A 22,195-nucleotide genomic window follows, 5' to 3' on the forward strand; every position below is an offset into this window, starting at 1 on the left:
TTGCATTTCCTTAACTTGTGAAAGGCATCTCCAAATAATGAGATGTCTGAGCTGACAGAATAGACAGCCCATATTTCCCCTTCAGCAGCAGATGGTGTCGGTATGGAGTAGATAAAGAATTTTGACATTTGCAATCAAAATGGCTGTTGCATCTAGCGTCACCATGCTTCTTGCATGCCTCCCTGCCTTGTGCTGCCATGACACAGTTTTCCACGCAGGGATTGTTGCTGGGTGATGCAATGTGTGCAGTTGTGTGCATAGGATTAAGCAGGTTTCAGCACTCTGTGGGCTTCTGCTATGATAATTAAGAAAAATGAACTGATTGGGCTAAAAGTGTCTGGATGCAGACTTTGTATCCCTCCTTCTGAAACCCCCCACTTGCACAGGGGTGGGATGGCTTTGTAAAGAGCTTATCAAAGCCAGCAGAATGGGAAACTACTGTACTTGCTGGATTTTACAACACAGCATAGATCTCAACCTATCGTACCATAAACAGAAGAGAGTGGACCCTTCTGTAGTGTTGCAGAGTCGGAGGGAGAACGAATGGATGGTACGGCCAGGGAGAAAGGGGTTGGGAAATTAATGATCCTTGTGCTGACAGTGCCACAGTCTAACCTCCCTGCATCCCTAAGACAGGAGGATGTCGTAAGGGAGACTGTGATACCAAGAGCATAAAAAAGTCCTGCATATCCCTAGGGGAGCTGTCAAAATGGCTTCTGGCAGGAGCTGGCAGCATTTTTCCTGTGATGCTGGCCCTTGGAGCCATGTGCTGTAGGTGCAGGCACAGAGCAAGCATTCATCTGCTGCAGTACATGTAACAGTCACTGATTCGCAGTCCGCCTGGGCAGCCTGTGCTGCCACCAAAACCAAAGAGCTGGGCAGAGCTGCAGAGAGACAGCTGGGAAATGGCTGTGTGACACCTCCCCTGACATTTTGCTGTCAAATGTCAGTGTGTGCCTGTGCAAACCTTGTCCTCCCACAGCAGCATCTGCAGCAATGTGAGGTGTGCACTACTTGGCAGGGCTGGGCAGCAGATGGGTGCTGGTGCTCTGAGCAGCCATTTCCCAGAGGCAGTAGGGATGTTGTGCTTTAGCAATGCAGCGCTTGATTGTCACCGTTTGTATCCACAAAATGATGCTTTTCAAGCTGTTGCATTGTGGCAACACTCAAAACACATCAAAACCTTATGGAGAGATGTGATCTAAGTGTTACAACCATCTACCAGGGTAGTAGCAAAGGAAGGAGAGGTCTGAATGAGCAAATAAGCACTGCAGAACCAGAGCTGGCTTTTCCCACAGTGCTGGGAGATAAGTGGGGACTCATGCTGCTATATGCACCATCAGTGATGCACAAAGTTCAGAATGGGGCAGGAACACAGCCCTAGCTGTTGAACACCATTTTCAGCATGTTTGCGCTAGGCACAGAGCCAGAAGCTGTTGTTACCAGTGGTGGTTCTTGAACAATGTGATTGTGGGAATCCCTAATGTGCAAAAACTCCTCTCAGGAACCAGATGGAGAACAGACTCTTTTTTTTTCAGCCACTGTGGCAGAGGCTGTGGGAAAGGAACAGGGGTTTGTGAGACAGAGGAGTCAGTGAACGGAGAGGGAAGGGTGATATAAGCACCAAGAAGTTTATAGGCAGGGCTCGTTTAGGGTCGCCATAGGTTTATGGTAGTTCCCTAGGTGTGGTCCAGGTGACTTTTCTTTTTCAGAGCCTAATTCTGGGTGAATCATCCCAACAGAAGCAGGTGTGAGGATGTGTTTGCCCCACACATGGGTCTCTGGTAGAGTCTAGCCTGATGCACAAGGCTTGTCAGCTCACTAACACTTCTGTTAGTATCAACTTTTACATCATTGGATGTTTGCTGTAAACACTAGGTCTGTTTCCATCTTTTCTAGTTTTTTTTTTCTTCTTCTTCTGCCAAAACATCCTGTATCTGTGAGAATCACTATTATGCGTGGGAGAAAGTACTTCGTTTGATCAGCTTTATTTTAGCATCTTTTAATTGCTATTCTTATGCCATGAAGCTGAAAGAACTGAAGCTCTTGATCTTTCTGCAGAGCTGTCTCACTGCTTGCAGTGTTGTTCTGATTTCATTTATGCCACATTTCCCAGTTTCCTCTCTGAGCTCCTATATGCCCTTGCAGCCCTGTTTGAAATCCATTGTCATTTCATAGTCACGAGCACTAGGTTTATGTAGATAAAGACTCAGATACTGTTACTGTCACTTTGAAGCCAAATAGTGATGGCAGCAGACCTAGGGTCCTGGTGTCCAGAGATCAGTGTGCAGTGCCAGGATGCTGTGAGCACCGAGGATGCCTGGATAGAATATGGGATATGAATTGCTGACCAAGAATGTTCAGGCCAGGGTTTCCCAAACAAGGGATTGATATGTGAGACCCTTAATTTAGTTTCGCATCCCTCATGATCACCCTGGGTCAGTGTTTTGGGTTTTTTTTTGAGGTTTCTCCCTCCCCTTGGTCCCATAGCTGCCCTCCCCCAGTCTTCTCTGCATCGATTTCTCTGAAAAGTGGAAAAGAATGCAAAAAGAAAAACTCTCTCCAGACTCTCTCCTGAAAGCTCTTGCTGTTTGGTCCTCAAGGGCAGCTGGGGAAAGAGAAATGAATATGTTCTCTGCTCTCCCATGTCTCATGCTGATGAACATCCTCCTCTAGCTCTATGACAGACTGCTATTTACTGAACATGAGGTCTTGGCCTTTTAGTGCCCTGGTTGATTGAATGCTAGGTCTATGCATTGTAACAGCAGTCCTGTTGTGAAATACATTAAATAACTGGATGAGGAGATAAGTGCTAAAAGGTTTTCCTGTGCACATGCAATGAGTGCCATCAGCATTGATGGCTTCCTTTGACCCAAAGCCTGCACAGTCCTTTGGACGCTCGAGTGAAATAAGTTACCTCAGAGAAGTTTGAGAAGGGTCAGCTGGAAGCACAAGGGTTGTCCCAGGAGACTGGAGGGAAAGGGGCATTTTTGTCTTGTATTGTAATGCTTTCCCTGGAGAAATGTTGCTCAGAACCTTACACTGAGGTGCTTGGAGGAACATTGTTTAGATCATGGAGTCTTCAGTCAAACAAGGGAGGCTTCAAATATTCACTGCCTTAACTGAGAAATGACTTCCTTTGCATTTCTGTCTCTCTCTAGGTATCTAAATTCCCTCATGAGAAGTGTCCTACCAGTCTCTCATGTGCAGCCGCACCGGTCCATGGATAGCAACAGCTTGACTGATGTCCTGAAGAGCATTCCTCACCATGGATAGTCCACCAAAGCTAACCGGCGAGACACTGATTGTCCATCACATTCCTCTTGTGCACTGCCAGGTCCCAGATAGACAGTGCTGCTCCGTGAACAAAAGGACCAACCCCTTCTGTCAGCCAGATCTTGGCATTACACGCACCTCTACACTTCCAGAAAGAGACCTTTCACAAACCGACTCCTTGGTGTACAGCAGCTTTCTCCAGACCTCTGAATCCTCAGCAGAGGCTTCAGACAACAAAGAAGGCAAAGCAAGGGACTTAGTTGTCCCTAGTGCCAGTAAGCGACACAACCCTTTCTTACTGAGTGAGGGTGAAGATCTCAGCATCTTTGGGGATGACTTGGGTCAAAAGTCTTTCCACCTTCACAACTCCCTTATGGGTGGCAAACCTCCCTTTCATCTGCATGAGCTGGCCTTGCCCCCTTTCCACCTCCACGACTCCAACCACATTGTGAAATCCTGGAACATGGCAAGCCGATCCGGTGTGGTAGATGGGCAAGAGGACAAAATCAGCAGTGATGACATCCAGAAGAGGAACAATGCAAACCGGTGCCACCAGGCCACAGAACGCATGGAGCTGGATGAATGCAGCTGCAATCGTGGCAGCTCCTCCAGCTTCTCCTTCGATGGTGGTGACCAGGAGTGGAATCAAAATACAAGTGAATCCCTGAGGAATCATGATGCCCTGCATAGCCGCACATGCAGCTGTTCCAGCTCAGAGCTCCAACACTGTCGCTGCTACAGTTCATCAAGTCAGTCTGAAGTGATTGACCAGCAGATGGGCTACATCAGTGATTCTTCTTGCAACAGCTCTGATGGGGTGCTGGTGAACTTCAGTGCTCTCTACAATAAAATGAATGGCCATTCTCGATCTAACCTGAACTCAGCCAACCTGTCCTGTGACTCTTCCTTCTGCAGCCACTCAGACACAGGAGCTTTTTACTTGGATTTGCATTCATCACCCACAGAATCCAAGATGTCTTGTGAGTCGCATCACCCAGAGAGTTCAGGGAAGACATGTGAGTGTCACCGTTCTTCCTCACCTGTTCTTGATGCTAACTGCAACTCCTACCACCTCCACTGTGAGCCTTGCACTTCAGAGAGCTCAGACCTCACTGCCTGCTTCCAGAGCCAAGCACGGCTTGTTGTGGCTACTCAGAATTATTATAAGCTAGTCACATGTGACTTGTCTTCCCAGTCATCTCCCAGCCCCGCAGGATCTTCCATAACTAGTTGCTCAGAAGACCAGACCAAAGGTAGCCCAGCCCAGCCCACTGAATACTATCTTTTTAGAAGGCCTGACCTAAGAGAAGAAGAAGGCAATGTGGAGTGCAGTGAAGAGGAGACAAAGGGAGAAACCACAGAGAACATGATTGAGGGTCAGGTCTATGTGAACGTATCACCACCTAACCTCAACACAAGTCGGCAGCGCTCCAGAAGCTATGATCAGAACCTGGACAGGAGTCCTGGCAACAGGCTAGGGTCTTTGGAGCGTATGGTGAGCTGTCCAGTTAAGTTGAGTGAAAGTCCAGCAATACCCATCCAGAGTTCCCCACCAAAACGAGTGACATCTTTTGCTGAACTTGCTAAAGGCAGAAAAAAGAACAGCACCTCACCACCACTCCGGTGCAGTGGAGATTCTTCCTTGGAGTTCTCCCCTATCCCTGAGGCACAGCGGGACTGCCCAACCTTCCTTGAAGAAAGAGCTCACCGCAGCCAGAGTCTTCCACCCATGCCCTTCATCCATGGCCTGAACCGAAGCTGCGAGGGCTTCTGTTTGAATCATCCTTTTGGGGACAGACAGGCTTTGTGTTCCACCAAAGACTCAGGACCCAATGAGACCGTTTCCAGTGGGCATGGGGCAGGTGAGCAAGCCTCTCTCACCCTGCTGACGGAGGCAGATGCCAACTTCTCAGGTAGTTCTACCAGTGGCCATGGACAAAGAGATGTTAGAGCTCGAGCAGACGGTAAGGAGCCAAACTAGGCAGAATGGAGAAGTTAAAAAAAAAAAAAAAAGGCTACTCTTTGGGACTAGAGGGGAGCAGCAGAGGAAGCTGCATGGTACTGGGAGTCCAGAGTCTATGCAGTTTGTTTCCAAGCCTGCTAGTCTCTGGGACAAAGTTCTGCTGTGCTTATATCAGACCCAGATCAGTGCATATAGCTTGTCCTTGTGTTTCTTTAGAAAATTGAGGTTTTATGCAAACCTTTTGTATCGTGTAAGGGAGGAAATTGCATTAGCACTTAGGGAGTCTGCAGCTTGGAGTTTTATCTCATTCTGACTTCTTTCTAGGGCATGGTACTCCCTTGGCCCGTGACCTCCCCTTAGCTTCCAAGACAGATTCACAGATGCTCAGCAGAGCCACGTTCCAAGCAGACAAAGAAAAGAGAAACCATTGAGTACTTTTTTAGTCTTTCTTTTTTGAATCTGTTTAAGATAGAGTTGGGGGGGGAAATGGCATACCAACCATCTTCTCTAGATGTGTGGCTCAGAGAGCTTGCACAGTCTCTGCCAGCACTTACAGTATGAGCCCTACAGGGATTAGAGAATCTGTGTGTCTTTGCCTGGAATATTCTGGCTATATCTCACAGTATGTAGAACTGCAGCAGAGGTTCTTCTAGAAGGGCATATGGCCATTGCCAGGGTAGTTTTTCCTGCACATTCTGTGGAAAGCCTGTAGTACCTGATTTGCTTTCTACATCGATCCTGACATTGTGTGTCCTGGTGAGAAAGCTGTTTAACAGTTCCGTAAGTGATTAAGGTACAGCCATTTCTCCAGCATGGCAGGAGACCTCTCTCTCTCTGCTCTGGACAATTATTGTACTTGTTCCACAAATAAAAGCCAATCCAAAATGGATTCCTGACCAGGCTGCTGCAGTAAATAGCCTCTGATATGCCAGGGATGTGCCATTTGATGCCCTGCAGATTTCTAGCAGGAGACTGGAAAAGCACTTGAGTGCAGGTATGGGAGAGATTTTGACCTTTGGGGCAAGATTTTTTTGTTGTTGTTCTATTGTCCTGGGTGATTTTTTTGAGCCTTTAGCTTGCACTTAGTGCAGGATGGCAGGGAAGGCAAGTCTCTGCTGAGAGAAGGCAGCCATGGGAGCAGCTGAGTTGCAGAGAGAATGTTTGGACGGAGCAGGAGCTACTTAGAGAGTGGGAGTAACAGGCAAGCAGAAGCTCTCAGAGCAGTATATCTTACATCCCTGGCTGCACTACGTTCCTGTGCATCAAAACAGCAAGGCTGTAATTAGAGTTGTGCTGAGAACTCCTGCCAGCAGTTGGAGAAGGAGGAAGAGCTACCTCACTCCAGCTCAAAGCAGCGTGCAAACCTAGATGATCTGATAAGGAGCCAGAGAGAAAGCAAGCCCTGCTAAATGCTAGCTATAGGGAAGGAGGGCAAACACACCCCAAGGGGAGCGGGGAATGCTTGGATTAACATCTGTGGTGCTCATAATACTTGTGGCAGGTTGGGTGAGTTCCCAGCACTTGTGAGAGGAAGCAGTCCTTTGATATATAAAATTCTGTTGTACTGCAGTGCATTAGGCTCTGTCTTTGGGCATTGTCTGAGCAGAAGCTGGTGTCTGAGGCCATGGCTTCTGCTGTTCTGGGATGAAGGAATGTGGAAAGGGTGGGAAGCTGGACCAGGAGAGAGAAACCCCCAGTACAGCACCCTACTCTCCAAGACAGCTGTCAACAGCTGGAAACTTCATTTGGAGCCACATGTCCTTACCCTGTCAGTTCATGATGTGTGTAAGTGGTTCAGACTTGAATCACTCATCTTTTGGCACTGGTCTCTAGCTCATCCTCTTCCTCCAGTAGCTGAGAGCATGTTCTCTTTTTCCTGTGATCCACCATATTCATGATGACTGTCACTTTGCCTGTCCTCACATACTGTTCCCTTTTCTCTCCCTAAAGGTGGAGGCACAGACAGCAAGCCTGTGGTACGCTACAGCAAGGACCAGCGTCCCACAACACTGCCCATCCAGCCTTTCGTTTTCCAGCACCATTTCAGCAAGCCACCCAAGGCCCGTGCTCTGCACAGCCATTTTGCTTCCAGCCTTTCCCAACTCTACAGCTTGTCCAGCAACCGACCTGCAAGCCAGCAGATCTCTTCCAGTTCCCAGAACTCTGCCGCCCTGGCAGAGCAGTCGGCAGTGGCTGGAGGCCAAGCCCATGGCGTGCTCCTGACCCAGCGTTCAGCAGATGGAGCTGCCTCTCTTAATGATGGCTGCATCAAGAAGACGGCACCAGAGACAACTCGGCCATCCCCACTGGGCAGTTACTCTCCTGTGCGATGCAACGTGCCTTTCTTTCAGAGCGTGGACTCCTCTTCCTCGCCCACCACTGAGCGAGCTGGAGAGAGCCAGCCTCCCAGGAGCAGGTCCTGCCCCATCTCTGCAAGCCTGCTTCCCACCAGGTCTTCCCCTGCTGTCAGTGCCATGCAGCCCACTCAAGTCACCAAAGTTGATGCCCTGAGGCAAAATGAGAACCCCAAGCCGGTTCCCAAGAAAGAGGCACCTCTGGAGCCAAGCCCACCATTCTCTGAGTACCGACTCCACAGCAGGTCCCTCCTGCCCCTTTCACTGAGTAGCGTGCCCATGAGCCGAGTGGGAGCCCAGGCAGATCCCCACTGGAGGCGTGGCAGTGAGACCAGCAGCTCTGGTCCTCTGAGCAGCATGGGAGGACGGCCCCTCAATGGTAGGTACCAATCCACTGGTATGTGCTGCTGGAGAACATCTCCAGCTCCCTGACCATGGATGCTCACCATAGCACTACCCTTCCTACAGCCACAACCTGGGCCAAAATTGCATCTGGGTGCTGTGGCACCCAATAGCTCCCCTCATCACTCTGCCTGTGTGCTAATAGTGTGTTCCTTCAGTCCTGCCTTGTACACAGTGTTTCCAGAGGGGGATGCTGATCTTCACATTGCCCATGCCGGGTGCTGGCACCCTGAATCTGCCCTCCCTGTGCCTACAGCCACCAGGTGACTCAGGCTCCTGCCCTGCTGTGCCTGGCAATGGCCTCCACCTCCCTCTGTATATATGTGCTAATGTCCTGAAATACCACTGGACTTCAACTAACTTGCTGTCTCTCTTTCTCTGTTTTTCTTCCTTCTCATCCTTCTCTCCCTGTTTGCCCTCCACATCCTCCTGTCTGCTCATGTCCTCCCACCTGGTGCACGCTGCCTGCGGCGTTGTAGCGAACCACCTCTCCCCTCAAGCACTGAAGTGGCGAGAGTACAGGCGGAGGAATCCCCTGGGCCTGGACCGTGTTTCTGGGCTACCCAGCTTAGCCAGCAGCCTAGACAGGAGACAGCAAGAGCCCCGGCTGAACCGAGGGAATCCCATCTTTGAGTTCCCTGGCACTCTCAACACCAGCCATTTCCACTGCAAGCTGAACGGTGCGCACCGTCCTTTTGCTATTGGGTCTGGGGGTGATCAGTTCTGTGTCCCAGCTATGCCTGGCTTCATCACCACTCTGCATGCTATGAGAAGGAGTGTTGGTGCATCTACTTGCAGTGAGGCTGTAGTGTACAAGAGGAAGGTGAAAATCGCTTACTGGTGGGTACAACTTCTGGAGCCTCTCTTCTTCTCCATGAGCTGAGAGCAGTTAGGTCTGGCTCTCGGCTGGACTGAAGGGACAGCTCAAACCTCAGCAAGTGCGCTAGGGCTGTGTCCAGCTTATAGTTCATGTCTCACACTGCAGCTGTGGTCCTTGAAGATCTTGTGTCTGTGCCCTGCAGTGTCTGCTCATCTGCACCAGCCGCATCAGCATGCTAGATGCTGGGCTGTAGCTCTCACGGGGCAGCTTGTCCATGCTTTGCCACTGAGGTCTTCCCTGTTCTCCAAAAGCTGCACAAGAATGGCTGAGGGGGGTGAGCTGCCTTTGTTTGAAGCTTTGAGAGTCCTCCAGGAGAAGCAGTAGGGTATGAGGCAGGGAGAGTATTCTCACAGTCAGCTCCAAAGCTCTACACTTCCCTCTGCCAACCCAAACAGCTTCTCCATCCCTCTTTCATGGGAGAATGCCTGACATGGACCTTTGGAAGCAACCTGTAGGAAAATAAAGCATTATGAAAGAGCATTCACGGAAGTCTCCCCTTGAAAACAGAGCCCCTCCCAGGGAACAAGCAGAAGGCATGTTTTTTATTGCCTGTGAATGCCTGTGTCCCATGTAGGTATTCTCTGTGTGCCCCTTCTGATCAGCTTACATTCCTGTTGCAGCTACCTGTGCTGCATCCCTGAGTCTGCTATGCTGAGGTTTTCTTTAGCACAGCCACCTGAGGATGGACATCCCTCAGCATCTTCCACTGACTGCAGATTTCCAGCCAAGCTGGAGCTACATGCTGGGTCAGCTGTGAGGTTCTGCTGTGGGGCTGAACATGCATACTGTTTCTGGGGGAGTAACAAACCTGTAGCCTTGCTGGTCCGGTCTTGGTCAGACAGGTGGGAAGACTCCTGGTGTAGCTTGCTTTCGGGAAAAGCAAACTGTATGGGAGAGCCTTGGTATAAGGGCTTGAATTTAACTCTTTTCCCCCTTGTCTTGGCCATACAGGACAGTCTATGAGGCAACTCCAACTTACCTACACTGACTTCTTCCCTGACTACTTCTCACTAGCTGAGAAACCCCCTGCTGAGTTCTGTCTCTCCCCAGATGGCAACACAGAGTCCATCTCTATCGACTTGCTGCAGAAGAAGGGTGAGTCCATGTGTCTCTTGTGGCAGTGGAGGAGAATGGAGTGTAGCACAGCATAAAGTGAACAGTGCTTCTCTCTATCTCTGTAGGCATAATAATGTCTTTCCTGCCCTCTTCTGCTGTAGAATCATAACTAGATGTTCCCCTGAACAGCCAGCACATGTTTATTTTCCTTTGCACCACACCATACGCTAAAAAATACGTTCCATCTACTTGTTCCAGGAAGTATGATAAGAAACCACAAGAAAGTGTAAAGAGAACAGGCTGGCAGAGGAGCATGAACCTATGGCACAGCGTGCTGCCATCCCATTTCAGTATACGGGGGTAGACCTCTGGATCTGTGTGGTGTTGCAGATGGGCTAGCCTGAATTTTAGTCATTTAGGTAAAATGTCTTTTGGGTCTATATGGTGAATATAGTTTATATAACAAGGTGGGCAAAAAGATTTCAAAGCAGGCCAAAATGTGGCTGTGATGACTGCTGACAGCTGCCTCTATGTCTTGTCAGAGACAAGGGATGTGCAGAAAGGTTCCTGTGCCTTTACTAGTTATGTGTTGGTGATTGCTACATGGCAGCTTCTCCTCTATCCCACTACTGCTCTTGCATCATGTTGATGCAGATGTCAGATTATCCACTACTGCCTTGTTAGTGATCATCATTATGTAGCTGCTAAATATGTTGTTTCTGCCCTGTCTTAGCCTCAGAGCCCAACTCTGGTCCCACAAGAGGTTGTGTGTGGGGGTGATGTTTCCATGTGTTGTGGGAATATTGATAGGGTGTCTTGTCCTTCAGCCTCTTCTAAAGACTGTTGAACTGACAGGCTGATACGTGAGTGTTGCAACCAGCACAGATAGGTTTGCTGAGGATTTAGGAGGGGTTCTGCATGTTTTTGGCAGAGGAGGGACCTGTGCTGACATGGCCTGGAAATGCCATATCTAATGCTTGATTTCTTTGACAAGTGTTTGGTCTGGGTCTGTCCTAGAAGCCCCTCAGGCAGCTCTGACTCTATTTCCTTCTAGGTCTGGTGAAGGCAATCAACACTGCTGTTGACCTGATTGTGGCTCATTTTGGAACCAGCAGGGATCCAGGGGTGAAGGTAATTCTTGCTTTTGTTATGGCTTTTTTACCATCATAAGTGATAGGGAGAGGATGGAAAAAGACTGTTTCTCCATTTTCTTCCAGTTCAAAAATTAAGGGGCATCAGATAAAGCTAGTAGCAACAACAACAAAACAAAAACAGTTGATGGTGCATCATGCAGCAGACAGTAAATGTGTGACAGTTCTTGCTCCACGATGTTGAGGATGCTAATGCTACATGAGTTTAAAGGAAGATTGGAAAAATGAAGGGAAGGGAAATATGCTGATGTCTGCCTTAGGTAGTTCCTGAGTTGAAGTTAGCTGTAGGCAAGGAGAGCATTAACATTACTCTTCTGAGAGTGTTTCTTGTTGTGGTTCAACGCAGCAAGCAGCTAAGTACCACACAGTTGTTCACTCATTCCCCTCTCCCACTGGGATGGGAGAGGACTGGGGAAAAAAAAAAGAAAAAAAAGCCACAAAGTAGAACTTATGGGTTGAGATAAAATATAACCACTACTGTTTACTAAGGCAGAAAAGGAAGAGAAATGGAAAATAATAATATTAATTGGAATTATGTATACATTTACAAAACAGGTGATGCACAATGCAACTGCTCATCACCTGCTGGCCAATGCCCAGCCCTGAGCAGCAGCTGTCAACCCCCTTTAGTTTTAAAATTTATTTGCATGATGTCATGTAGTATGAAATATCCCTTTAGCCAATTTGGGTCAGCTGTCCTGGTTCTGTCCCCTCACAGCTCCCTCCTCAGCCCCTTCACTGGCAGGACAATACAAGAAGTTGAAACATCCTTAGCTCTGTGCAGCACTCCTCAGCAACAACTAAAACGTCAGTGTGTTATCAACACTGATTTTCTCCCAAAGCCAAAATACAGCATCATACTCTGAAGAAAAAAAAAAAAAGAAAAGAAAAAAAAACCTCTGTCACAGCTGAAATCAGGACACTTATATACTTACTTATGGTCCTTAAGGAGAGAGAATACCAAGCTATCTGGACTTACGGTATGATGCAGTACCCCAGCTCTTTTTTCTCATACAGTGGAGAGTTATGTCTCCTTACTCCATCTGTCCTCTGATTCTGTTCTGACATCTGTAGCAGAGCATAACATAGTGTCTCCAGTCCCTTGATTTATGACAGGGCTTCATAATAATAAAAAAATGCATCAGTCATTACCCATCTTGGGCAGATGATCTTTCCCTATGGCCATTACCGCAAACCCGCTAGCATCAGAGTGTATCTAGGTTGCCCATGGGACTGTCTGTCCTTGCTTTTGTCTTTCTCACCTCCCATTTCTGGAGTAACACGGACAGAACAAAGTTGCTTGTTTGTCCTAGAAAAGTTTTCTGTCCTGTGATACTCAGCATTGTTTGTGCTGCCTTCTCTCAAAGCTGAATAGTCTCCAGTTGCAGGGACTCTGGGGCAGCAGGAGATGGTCAATCCTATTTGGATCTCCTATTTGGAGATGACACTGGAGTGCCATCCCCAAGGAGAAACCTCACTAGAACAGGTTCCACGCTCATACAGTCTTATCATAGAGCCCAGGGTAATTTGCCCCTAATTACAATTTGCCCCTAGTTACAATGCCCCTAATTACAGAGATTGCTGTGCAGTGTAACTGGAGCTGGTTAGATTTCCAGTTTTTGAAAACTTCACAGTGTTTTTCCTGTACTTGCTGTGTTGGCTTGGGGAATAATGGCAATATTCACCCATTACTTTACCTGCTAGACAACACTGTGGTTTTGATCTGAGTTTTCCTTATCCATCAGTATGCCAAAGGCTGAGCATTCACCTGTCAAAAGGCAGCACACATCCCTGATGCTCTGATGATCAGTGGATCTGACAGGATTATTCCTGACGAAGAAGTTCAGTCTGAGTTCAGGACCTTTGTGGACCCATGCCAACTGGCCAGTGTAATTCCAGCTCAGCTGGTAAAATCTGTGCCCTGAACACAACTGCCTTGGACCACTAATATGTGCAGGGTCCGGGGCTGCCTTCTTTGGATTGACCTTTGGCAGCTAAAGGATTGCATGCAGCAGAATATATCCCCACTCTGCTGAGGCTGGGCTCTTAGATGCTTCTTCACCTCATCTTGGGCTTTGTCCAGCTCTTTTGCCCTTACACTGTTTATTTATAGTAATCCTCAGGAATTATAGCTCAGCTTGTCACTGTTTAGTGTTCCTTAACCCCTCGGTGCTGGAAGTTTGCTACTTCCTACTTCTAAAATAGCAACATGAAAATCTTCAATGACAGCAGAAAAAACCCCATCTCTTTCCTTCCTCCAGCTGTAGCCTTGTTATACCCGTGGGGAGAACTGGGCATTCCTTCTAACTGGAACATCCTCTTTCCGAGCTGAGATATTCTTTTCCCAAGCTGTTGCCTCATCCCAGCCTCGGGCAGACCTTGCAGAGAGCAACCCAGAATTGGTGTCTGAGGCAGGGAGGCAGGGAAAGCTCCTGTTCAAGAAGCTGCTGAACTTCTTCATGGCCTCCATGGATATTGCCTCCTGGGTGTCTGTAATAGGCGGTGGGTGTGGACTGTTTGCATATGTTTTACCATGCAGAGCAATTACCAGCCCTCTCCTTGTTGTCTCTTCTCCCTTAGGCTAAACTTGGGAACAGCTCTGTGAGCCCCAACGTGGGGCATCTCATACTGAAATACCTGTGCCCAGCTGTCCGGGACATCCTGAGTGATGGGCTCAAGGCCTACGTCCTGGACATGATCATTGGCCAGAGGAGGAACATCCCCTGGAGTGTGGTGGAAGCATCCACCCAACTAGGTAAAAAAAGTGGACAAAACAAAAAAGAATTGCCCTTCCCCTCCATGAGTTTCCAGGTTGTTTCTATACCTTTGTCTTTAGCCTTGCACAGCTACAGGTATAAGGCAGAGCTAACCAATGAGTAAGAGAATTTGCACGCACTACTTGTTGCCCTCAAGTGTCAAGTAAGTGACACCTACACCCTCTGCTAGTATCAGTCTGCACCCTGGATTTTGGCAGTGGCTGCCATCTAGGAAAACTCCTTTGTGAAGTTAGAGATGGCAGGTCCACACTGATTTCTGTATCATGAAGAGCTTACCAGGGCTGGGAAGCATCCTGCCCTATTTGTAGCAGATCTCCAAATTATAATCCACACCCTGCCCCCTCAGTATTCTTTTTGCCCGTTGATTCTGAGCTAAGGACCATTATTATACCTGAAATGTGGGAGATGTTCCTGGAGTGCTTCCATCCATTCGGACTGCTGAAGTTTTGGAGTGAAAGCCTTAGAAAGACCCATCTCCTGTGTAGTGCTGGGATGTTGGAGTGGAGTGAACTTATCCTGATGAGTGGTGGAGGGCTGTTAGTCTTTGCCTGAATGCTGCGCCTCATGATGCTATTTTGGCTTTGTTCACCACAACAAATCTTAATGTTTCACTTTTTTACTATAGGCCCCTCTACCAAGTTGCTGCACAGCCTCTATAGCAAGATAAGCCAGTACACAGAGCTCACCAACCACACCATGAGGTTCAATGCGTTCATCTTCGGCCTCCTCAAGTAAGTAGATTCCTGGGCTGGCTGCATGGCACTGGCCAAGGCTGGCAGCAGGTGCTGCTCCTCGGCTGCAAGGAGGCAGAGTTGCCAACGAAAAGATTTAAGAAACCTGGGAAGCAGCTCTCCAAGCTGTAGATGAGAGAAGTTAGAAGCTGCGAGCCTCAGGGAACTCCAAAGAGATGAAAACTTACCCTAACTAGGCCGAGATGGACTGGCTGTAGCCCACTGAATAACACTTTCAGCTTGTTCTGGCCCCAAAAGGTTAGGTGCAAAGAGTCTGTCTGTCAGACTTCACATAAGGATAAACACAATGTATGCATAAATTGATCCTGAAAATCCCTGTGTCACTGCTTCCTGGGGTTGCAGTGAATCCCAGTGCATGACTCTCTGAAAGCCCTGGTACAGGACTCAAGTCTGATCCTTCTAGGCTGGATGAGGAGTGTGCACATAACGCTCAGTTTTAAATGGAAAAAGTCAGTGGAGTTCCTTCTCTGTGCCTGTGACATGGTGAGACCTGTCAGGATAGTATTTCTTCACTCGTCTGCAGTGGTAAGAAAGACCTTTGACACTGGCAGCAGAGCCCCTAACATATCCAAATGTTATCAGACCCCTAGGAGCAAACTTTGCCCTGCTCACCCCACCCAGGCTTGCCCATGCCTTAGCACAGGTCACCAGCGTATTTTGGTCCAAGCTTGATGCAACGATCTCATATTTGCAGTTGGTTTGTCTCTTCTGTGTGAGCACTCCTTATAAAACTTAACTCTGCCAAAGGCATAGGAGCAAAGTGATGTGGAAACTTGCTGGAAGCCTGGCTGTTAGGTGTTGCACAGTGTCTCATTGCGAAGCAAATAGGATGGATCTTTGACAGGCTGGGTGGTCAGTCTGTGCTGATGGAAGTGAGTCCATTTCTGTAGGTGTTAATGTTCCCAGGGCTATGCTGTGTAAATGCCATTTTCCAGCCACACTTCTAGAACAGCAGGGATGAAGGAGATGAGTTGATTTTTGCTTTTTTTCTCCTTCGCTGACTGTGTGCTCTTCCTGCAGTATCCGGTCATTGGAGTTCTGGTTCAACCACCTCTACAACCATGAAGGTAAGAGGCTGTGCACTGCAGGTAGGACCAAATTCTGCACATCATGCGGCAGAGATCTAGGCAATGTGTCATGTTTGTCTCCTGCTTGTCTCTCAGCCCATGCTGCTCCCTCCTGCTCTGAGCTGAAGGATTATACTGTATGCAGTCCTGATGTAGATGTTGCTGGAGAACAGCCTAGCTAAAGGGAGGGAGGTGGAAATCAAAGCTCTATGCAGCTTCCTCCACCTGAGCTGTGGAGAATCTGGTAACTGCGTCCTTCCCTGATGCAGCTGGTAGACAGGGTTATCACCTACAATACAGATTGCTCAATCTGTCAGGAGCTCATTGTAGCCCTACCAAGTGTCTGTGTCCCCCGCCCAGTGCCTGAGAGCATTGTAGGGCTGGAGATGCAAGCACTTACCTGAAACCCTTCAAGCATGGGAAATAGAAAGGAAAGCCTGTCAAACAAAAAGCAGTTTTTACTTGATGTATCTGTTGTCTGGGAGGTGTTTTTGTTTTGGGCTTTGGTTTTTTTTTTTCCCAACCAGAAGTGTTTCTGAAGTGTGTAGATAACCCAGCTGCCTGATGCCTAGAAGCAGTATAACTAAGTGCTGAGTGCACAGTGAGGCAGAAACCCTTGACGTACTGAATTCCCTGAGAGTGCTGCTGGCTCAGTGTATCCTCAGCCGAGGCATTAACTCCAGCCCACTGTTTTCTGGCAGGTCTAGGGGGTGACAGCAGACATTGTTCAGATCTGTGTGTGCAGTCAGCGCTTCTCTATGGACCAGTACTTTATGTACTGAGCAGTGTAACAAGAGAAAGTGCTATGGTTTTCTGGAGCAGAATTCTACCCTTGCAAATCTTCTGGGCTAGTCTGGTTCATGCCACATTAAGAGCTGTGAGGTAGGGTTGCAAGGTTGCAGAAGGCTAAGTGTAGATGCACGTCCTGTCTGCAGTGCACGTTTGTCATCTCACTGCAAACAAATGTACACAAATCCTGTGCCAAACTGTGTCTCTAGGAATGATGGCTGACAATAAAGCTAGTGGCATGGCAGTGTGGAAGCAGCCAAAAGAAGTGTAGGATGATTGCTGAAAATATAAATACTAGTCCATTTTCTGTTAGGATCCACAGCTGAGCCCTGCTAGATCCCTGGAAAGGCTGCATTCTGCTGTCCCCAGCACCTCTCTCCCTGTAGGACACTGCTACTGGCCCACATCTGCAGTTTCTCTTTCATATCCAGGAGGTGGGAGAAGAGAATCTTAGTGTTCTGACTCTCTGGTGCTTTTTGTTTGCACACTACTCTGATGGCATGGCTGTTCCAGTGGGTCACCTGGCAGGCAGGTACTGGCTGCAGGAAGCAGGATCTTAACCAGTTTGCCCAGTGCTCCCTGACCCAGCATTGAGTCTCACACTGCAGGCACAGATGTGATCAGAAACTGACGCTCAGCTCCTTTGCTCAGTAGCTTCTTGGTCGCTTTGGCAAAGTCTCGAGGGCCTCTCATCTAACCAGTGTCTCTTGCCCCACAGATATCATCCTGGCACACTACCAACCGGTGGGCTTCTTATGTCTGTCTCATAGCGTGTGCCAGCCTCTTTTTGAGGAGCTCCTGCTCCTACTGCAGCCTCTCTCACTGCTGCCCTTCAACCTGGACCTCCTTTTTGAACACCACCTGATGCAGATGGGCAAAGAGCAGCAGCAGCAAAAGGAGCTGCTGCGCGTGAAGCAGGACCTGCTGCTTTCTGCACACTCCACCCTGCAGCTGATGAGGACACGGGGCAGCAGCGAGGATCCCGATGGCTGTAGCACTGCCCCTGAAGCATGCAAAGTGGGTGGCGGAGATGGTGGCATGTCACCAGGCCACAGCCCTGAACGAGCTGCAAGTGAGAGGGTCAAGGGAGTGGGGGCCTCCTGTGGAGATGGGGATAGAGAGGAAGAACAAAGGAAGGTGCGAGAGAGCATGTGGGAGGGGAAGAAGGACAAGCAGGCAGGCTGGTGGTACCAGCTCATGCAGAGCTCTCAGATTTACATTGAAGGCTCGACTGAAGGCTCGAAGTTCATTCGTTATGAAAAGAAGAAGGCTTTGAATAGCGTGCCCAGCTCGGCTGAGTCCCATGAGACACCACCCCCACGTGAAGGGGTAGTGGAGGGAGCAGAAGCGTGCCACGTTGCTGAGGGCAGCTTGGAGGAGAAGCCCAAGGCTGCCAGCAGGCCAAGTCCTGAAACTGTGGAAGAGCCCCTGGAGAAGCCCCAGCATGTGCCAGGAGGTGAAGAGGTCAAGGAACGGAGCTGGCCCTTCTGGATGGGCAGCCCCCCAGACTCGGTGGTTACAGAGCTGAAGCGCAGCAAGGAGAAAGAGACAGGGACTCAGCTAAAAGTGGGAGCAGCAGCAGCAGCCCCCCAAGAAGAGAGCAGTGCCAGTGCATCAGAGGGAAGCCAGCCCATCAAGTGGGGACACTTGTTTGGGTCCAGGAAGGTGCAGAAAGAGCCCAGGCAACCTAACAGGTAGGAACACAGGTGGCTTGGGGCTGGAGGGGCTGGTTAAGCTGGAGCTGCAGCAGTGTGGTTGGGAGTCAGGCAAATAGCCTGCTGCTGGGCTACACCATGGTGACACATCAAAGGTAGTGTGTGAATGGAGAAATCTGTAACACCTGGCGTGTCTAGAGGTTGCTGGGTCTCTGGAAAGGAAAAAGCCTGGGGACTTTAGTGTATGTTGTGTGTGATCCAGATCATTAAGGCATGACATTACCATAAGACACTGGCTTCTTCACCACAACCTGCTTCTGTCTCATCCTTGCAGGTTGCCCTCTGGCTGGCTGAGCCTGGACAAGTCTGTGTTCCAGCTGGTGGCCCAGGTCGGAGCAAGCATGTGGCGAGAAACAGCACCTGAGCCAGACCCCCCCCAGCCAGAGCCTCCTGAAGTGTCACCTGCACCACAGCCAGCCCGGGGACTGTGTGCCAACCCTCCCTGGTGAGTGGTGGCACGTGGCTGGGGACGTAATGGGATGAAGTTGTCATAGCTCTGCCTGCTGTGGCAGAAGGGAGGGAGGCAGGAGGTGTTTCTGACCCCACTGTGGTCCCTGGACTCCAGTGGGGTGAGCATGCTGTGAGGATCTCACCCTTTCTCCTTTCCTCTTGCCCACAGTGAGGTGAAAGCTCTTTGCCATCACATTGCCACCGAGGAAGGACAGCTGAGCTTCAACAAAGGGGATATCCTGCAGGTCATCTCCAAGGTGGATGGTGACTGGCTGCAGTGCAGTCTCGGCTCCGAGAAGGGACTCGTGCCCATCATGTACGTGACCCACCCGGAGGATGAGGACTATTGACGTGGCTGAGAGGCCAAGCACAGTACCGTGGGCTGCTGCGGCTCCTCTGGGGATGCCCAGAGAAGCAAACACAGCTTCTTGCTAGTTTCTTACCTTTCTTGCCATTACAGAATACAGTAACCATAGGTGGTTCCTTCTTGCTCCTCCTTGTGCAGCTGCCAAAGGCCAAACTGGCCCATGGAGCCTTCTGCAAGCTGTACCTCGTATTGCCAGGCATTGCCGTGCATGCAGCCACACCAGGGACCGTTAGAGCCCCCTCCACCCCACGCCATCTCCAGCACCCATAGGTGGTGGGTGTGTATGTAGCAGGAATCGAAACAATCCCTGCCAGAGCAGCACTGGCTCAGTTTCACGCTACAGGGTGCAGGAGAATGGCCCCTCCCAGGGGTGGCCGTGCAGCCTCCAGCACCCTGATGTAATTGGGGTAGGAGCACCGTGCACTGCCAATGCTGCCCGGCCTCGGCCTCGGGAGGGAAGGGGTGTGTGTGTGTGTGCGGAGCGAGGTGTGTGGGGTTGTGAGGAAGGCACGTGGATGTTTGGTGTGATGTAGGTCCAGGTGAGGTAGTGCCACCCTGTGCAGAGATAGGTGATGTGGGGATGTGCCCTCCATGCTGAGCAGGTCGCCTCGGATGCCCTGGGGTGCTCAGTGGAGGGAAGATGGGAGGGGAGGGAAGGGGGGTGAGGGCAGGGTCCCTGACAGGGCTAGGGATGGGATGCTTTTGGGGTTTGGGGGCCACGCTCCCAGCAGGAACAGTGGGGGAGATGGGGATAGGAAATGCTCCCCGTGGTGTGAGTTTGGGGGATAAGTGTTGCGCGCGAACACAAGGGGCTGCTGGGAGTCCAGGGCTCCTCAGCAGAGGCAATGTCAGTCAGTCCCTGCCTTGCCATGCTCTTGGGGTGGCGTGGGGATCCTCACCTGCTGCTGGGTGGGTGACAGTGTTAGCGAAAGTCCGTGCCAGTATTTGGTGCCTTGGCTGGGCGGATGCTGCTCATGGTGTCTTGCCTGGGCTGGCTTCCCCGTGGCGAGGGGCCCTGGTCTTGCAAGGTTACCTCCTGCTTGTACATCGCTTAGCAGACGTTGCACCATATTTAATTTGTATTTCCCTGTTAGAACGAGGTGTCTCGCCTTTATTTATTTCTTTATTTATGATGCATATTAATTAAAAGGTGCTGATTGAGCTCCCTTGTTTTGCAGCCTTGTCATTTCACTCTATCTTCAAGAAGGGAATGAGGGGTACCTATGCTTTGTCCTATCTCCAGCCACAGCCAGCAGCTGACCTTCAAAGATAGATTGCTCTATAGATAGATAGATAGGTCACTGCCAGAGGCCGGTGTGCCTTCCTCCTCCTACCCATATACCCAGGAGTGTATATGCAGCTGGATGCCCCCCCCCAGCCAGCCCCCAGCACAGGGTGGTCCTTATCCTGGCAGCACGAGTGATTGAACTGTGGCTGGTGGGAGCTTCAGCCGTGGGGCTGTGCAAGAGCTGGGACTTTGCTCCTGGAACTGTGCTCAACCTGCAGTGTGGGCAGAGAGCATCATAGCTGTAAGAGCAAAGAGGGGGCAGATGACAGCCTCCTTCATGCAATTTGGGGCCCGCGAGCAGCACCCTGCAGTGCTGGGGACTGGGGTGTCCTCATGGCCATGCTGCCCTGTGCTGGGCTGCTCCCTTGTATGGCCATCGCTGGGCAGGGCTACGATGGATTCCCCATGCACAGCATCCTGAGAGCTGAAGCTCCTTCCTGGCCCAGCACCCTGGGGTCTGGGGTTTGCGCAGGAAGGAAAGTAGCAGCAGAGCCCTGTGGGTATGGGCAGGGGTGGATGGGCTGAGAAGGCCTCCCGCTGGTGGGTCAGCCTGGACAGGGAGCCATGCACAAGGACACTGACCTCAGAGCCACTCTGTCCTCTGCAGCCAGTGCTTATCCAGGGAAGGAATCATGGTCTGGGGTCATCAGGATGCGGCTCATCTGTGGGGCAGAGGCTGTGGCCACAGCTGGGTCCTTGCTGCTGGGAGCAACGCAGCAGCTCCCCAGGGTGGCTGCAGGATCCTGGGAAGGGAGGAGGCAGCCAATCCCAGCACCTGGGCAGGCAGCCCCATTGCTCAGCACACAGCTGCCGCGTGGCTGTCCTTCAAGTCCTTCACTGACTGCCTCAGTGCCCCCCTCAGTACAACGAGGCCCAGGAGGTTTCTTCTGTGGTTGCATGGCCCATGGGAGGTTGCCACAGGCCAGCACCGCTTCCCTTTTCAATCATGCTCGGGGGGACATGCTCACTGCAGGGCAGCAGCTATGAGTATCCCAAAGTCCCCACACAAGGGACATGTGCATGAGGGCTGGGACTCCTTGAGAGCACCCTGCAGGGAAGCCTGGGAGGAAGATGGGGAACTGAGCTCTGTGCAGGTCTGGGCTGAGCTCTGCTCTCCACTGAGAGCTGCCCAGCATTGAGGTCTGTGCCCCTGACACTGCATCTCAGCGTTTGAAAAGTCCAGTGGCTTCTTGCTCAGTTTCAGAAAGGGGAAATGCATGCAGTGAGGAAAGTCAGGCAAGATCTCTCTAAAGGAAGCAGTGTGGTCACACAGTGTCCAGCAGCCTACAAAGATGTAGGGCAGCCTTTCCAAGTTCCTGGTAGCAAAAGGCAGAGGGGAGCCAGCAGGGCAGTCTGCCAGGGCCAGAGGCTGTTCAAAACAGAGAGTGCTCTTCTAAGAGCTGAGGTCACAGCCAGCTGGCACAAAATAGCATCAAGCAGATAGGACGTCAAAGCTCAGTAGGATAACAGCAAGGAGCCTGCAGGAGCAGCCAGAGTCCTTCAGCAGACACTCTGAGAGCTGTAAATCTGCTCCCCCCAAAAAAGTTCATTGTGTTACTGGGAGCTCGGAGCACGAAGAACGAGGAGAAGACAGATCCTCAATGAAAAGCAAAGGGGCTCTTTGGGTTGACCTCACAGTGGAGGGCTCTGGTGCCAGGCTGCAGGTGCTGACATATCTGTGGTCTCCATGTCACCTCCAGTGCGTGGGGCGGCACCTGGGGGTGGCATCAAGGCAGAATGTGGTCATCAGCTTGGGAAGGGGATTTGCCAACCCAAGAAAGCAGGGCTGCCTGTGTCCTGCGTGCTGAAATCAGTCCACGTGCAGCAGTGGGCTTTGCCTTGTGTGCCCAGAACACACAGCTGCTGCCCATGGCCGTGGGAGGAAGGGAAGCAGAGCACGACTGTGTT

General features: G+C 50.4%; 1 protein-coding gene across 6 annotated transcripts in view; it reads left to right on the forward strand.

Annotated features, from left to right (window-relative positions):
- RUSC2 (RUN and SH3 domain containing 2) overlaps window positions 1-20,161 on the forward strand; it is a 53,787-nt gene extending 33,626 nt beyond the window's left edge. For 3 of the 6 annotated variants that reach the window (XM_015277481.4, XM_046905970.1, XM_015277478.4), the window contains 11 exons: window positions 3,162-5,240; window positions 7,190-7,972; window positions 8,475-8,675; window positions 9,827-9,970; window positions 10,986-11,062; window positions 13,663-13,837; window positions 14,485-14,590; window positions 15,632-15,678; window positions 17,186-18,161; window positions 18,457-18,627; window positions 18,802-20,161. In XM_015277481.4, the coding sequence (XP_015132967.2) occupies window positions 3,269-5,240; window positions 7,190-7,972; window positions 8,475-8,675; window positions 9,827-9,970; window positions 10,986-11,062; window positions 13,663-13,837; window positions 14,485-14,590; window positions 15,632-15,678; window positions 17,186-18,161; window positions 18,457-18,627; window positions 18,802-18,982 (4,833 nt within the window). In that variant the 5' untranslated portion in view covers window positions 3,162-3,268 and the 3' untranslated portion in view covers window positions 18,983-20,161. The remainder of the gene's footprint in view (window positions 1-3,161; window positions 5,241-7,189; window positions 7,973-8,474; window positions 8,676-9,826; window positions 9,971-10,985; window positions 11,063-13,662; window positions 13,838-14,484; window positions 14,591-15,631; window positions 15,679-17,185; window positions 18,162-18,456; window positions 18,628-18,801) is intronic. The other 3 variants (XM_046905971.1, XM_040656496.2, XM_046905972.1) reach the window with 3 other exon arrangements.
- Window positions 20,162-22,195: the final 2,034 nt, after the last annotated feature.

Source organism: Gallus gallus, chromosome Z, assembly GCF_016699485.2.
Source record: "Gallus gallus isolate bGalGal1 chromosome Z, bGalGal1.mat.broiler.GRCg7b, whole genome shotgun sequence".
Classification (NCBI taxonomy): Eukaryota; Metazoa; Chordata; class Aves; order Galliformes; family Phasianidae; genus Gallus; species Gallus gallus.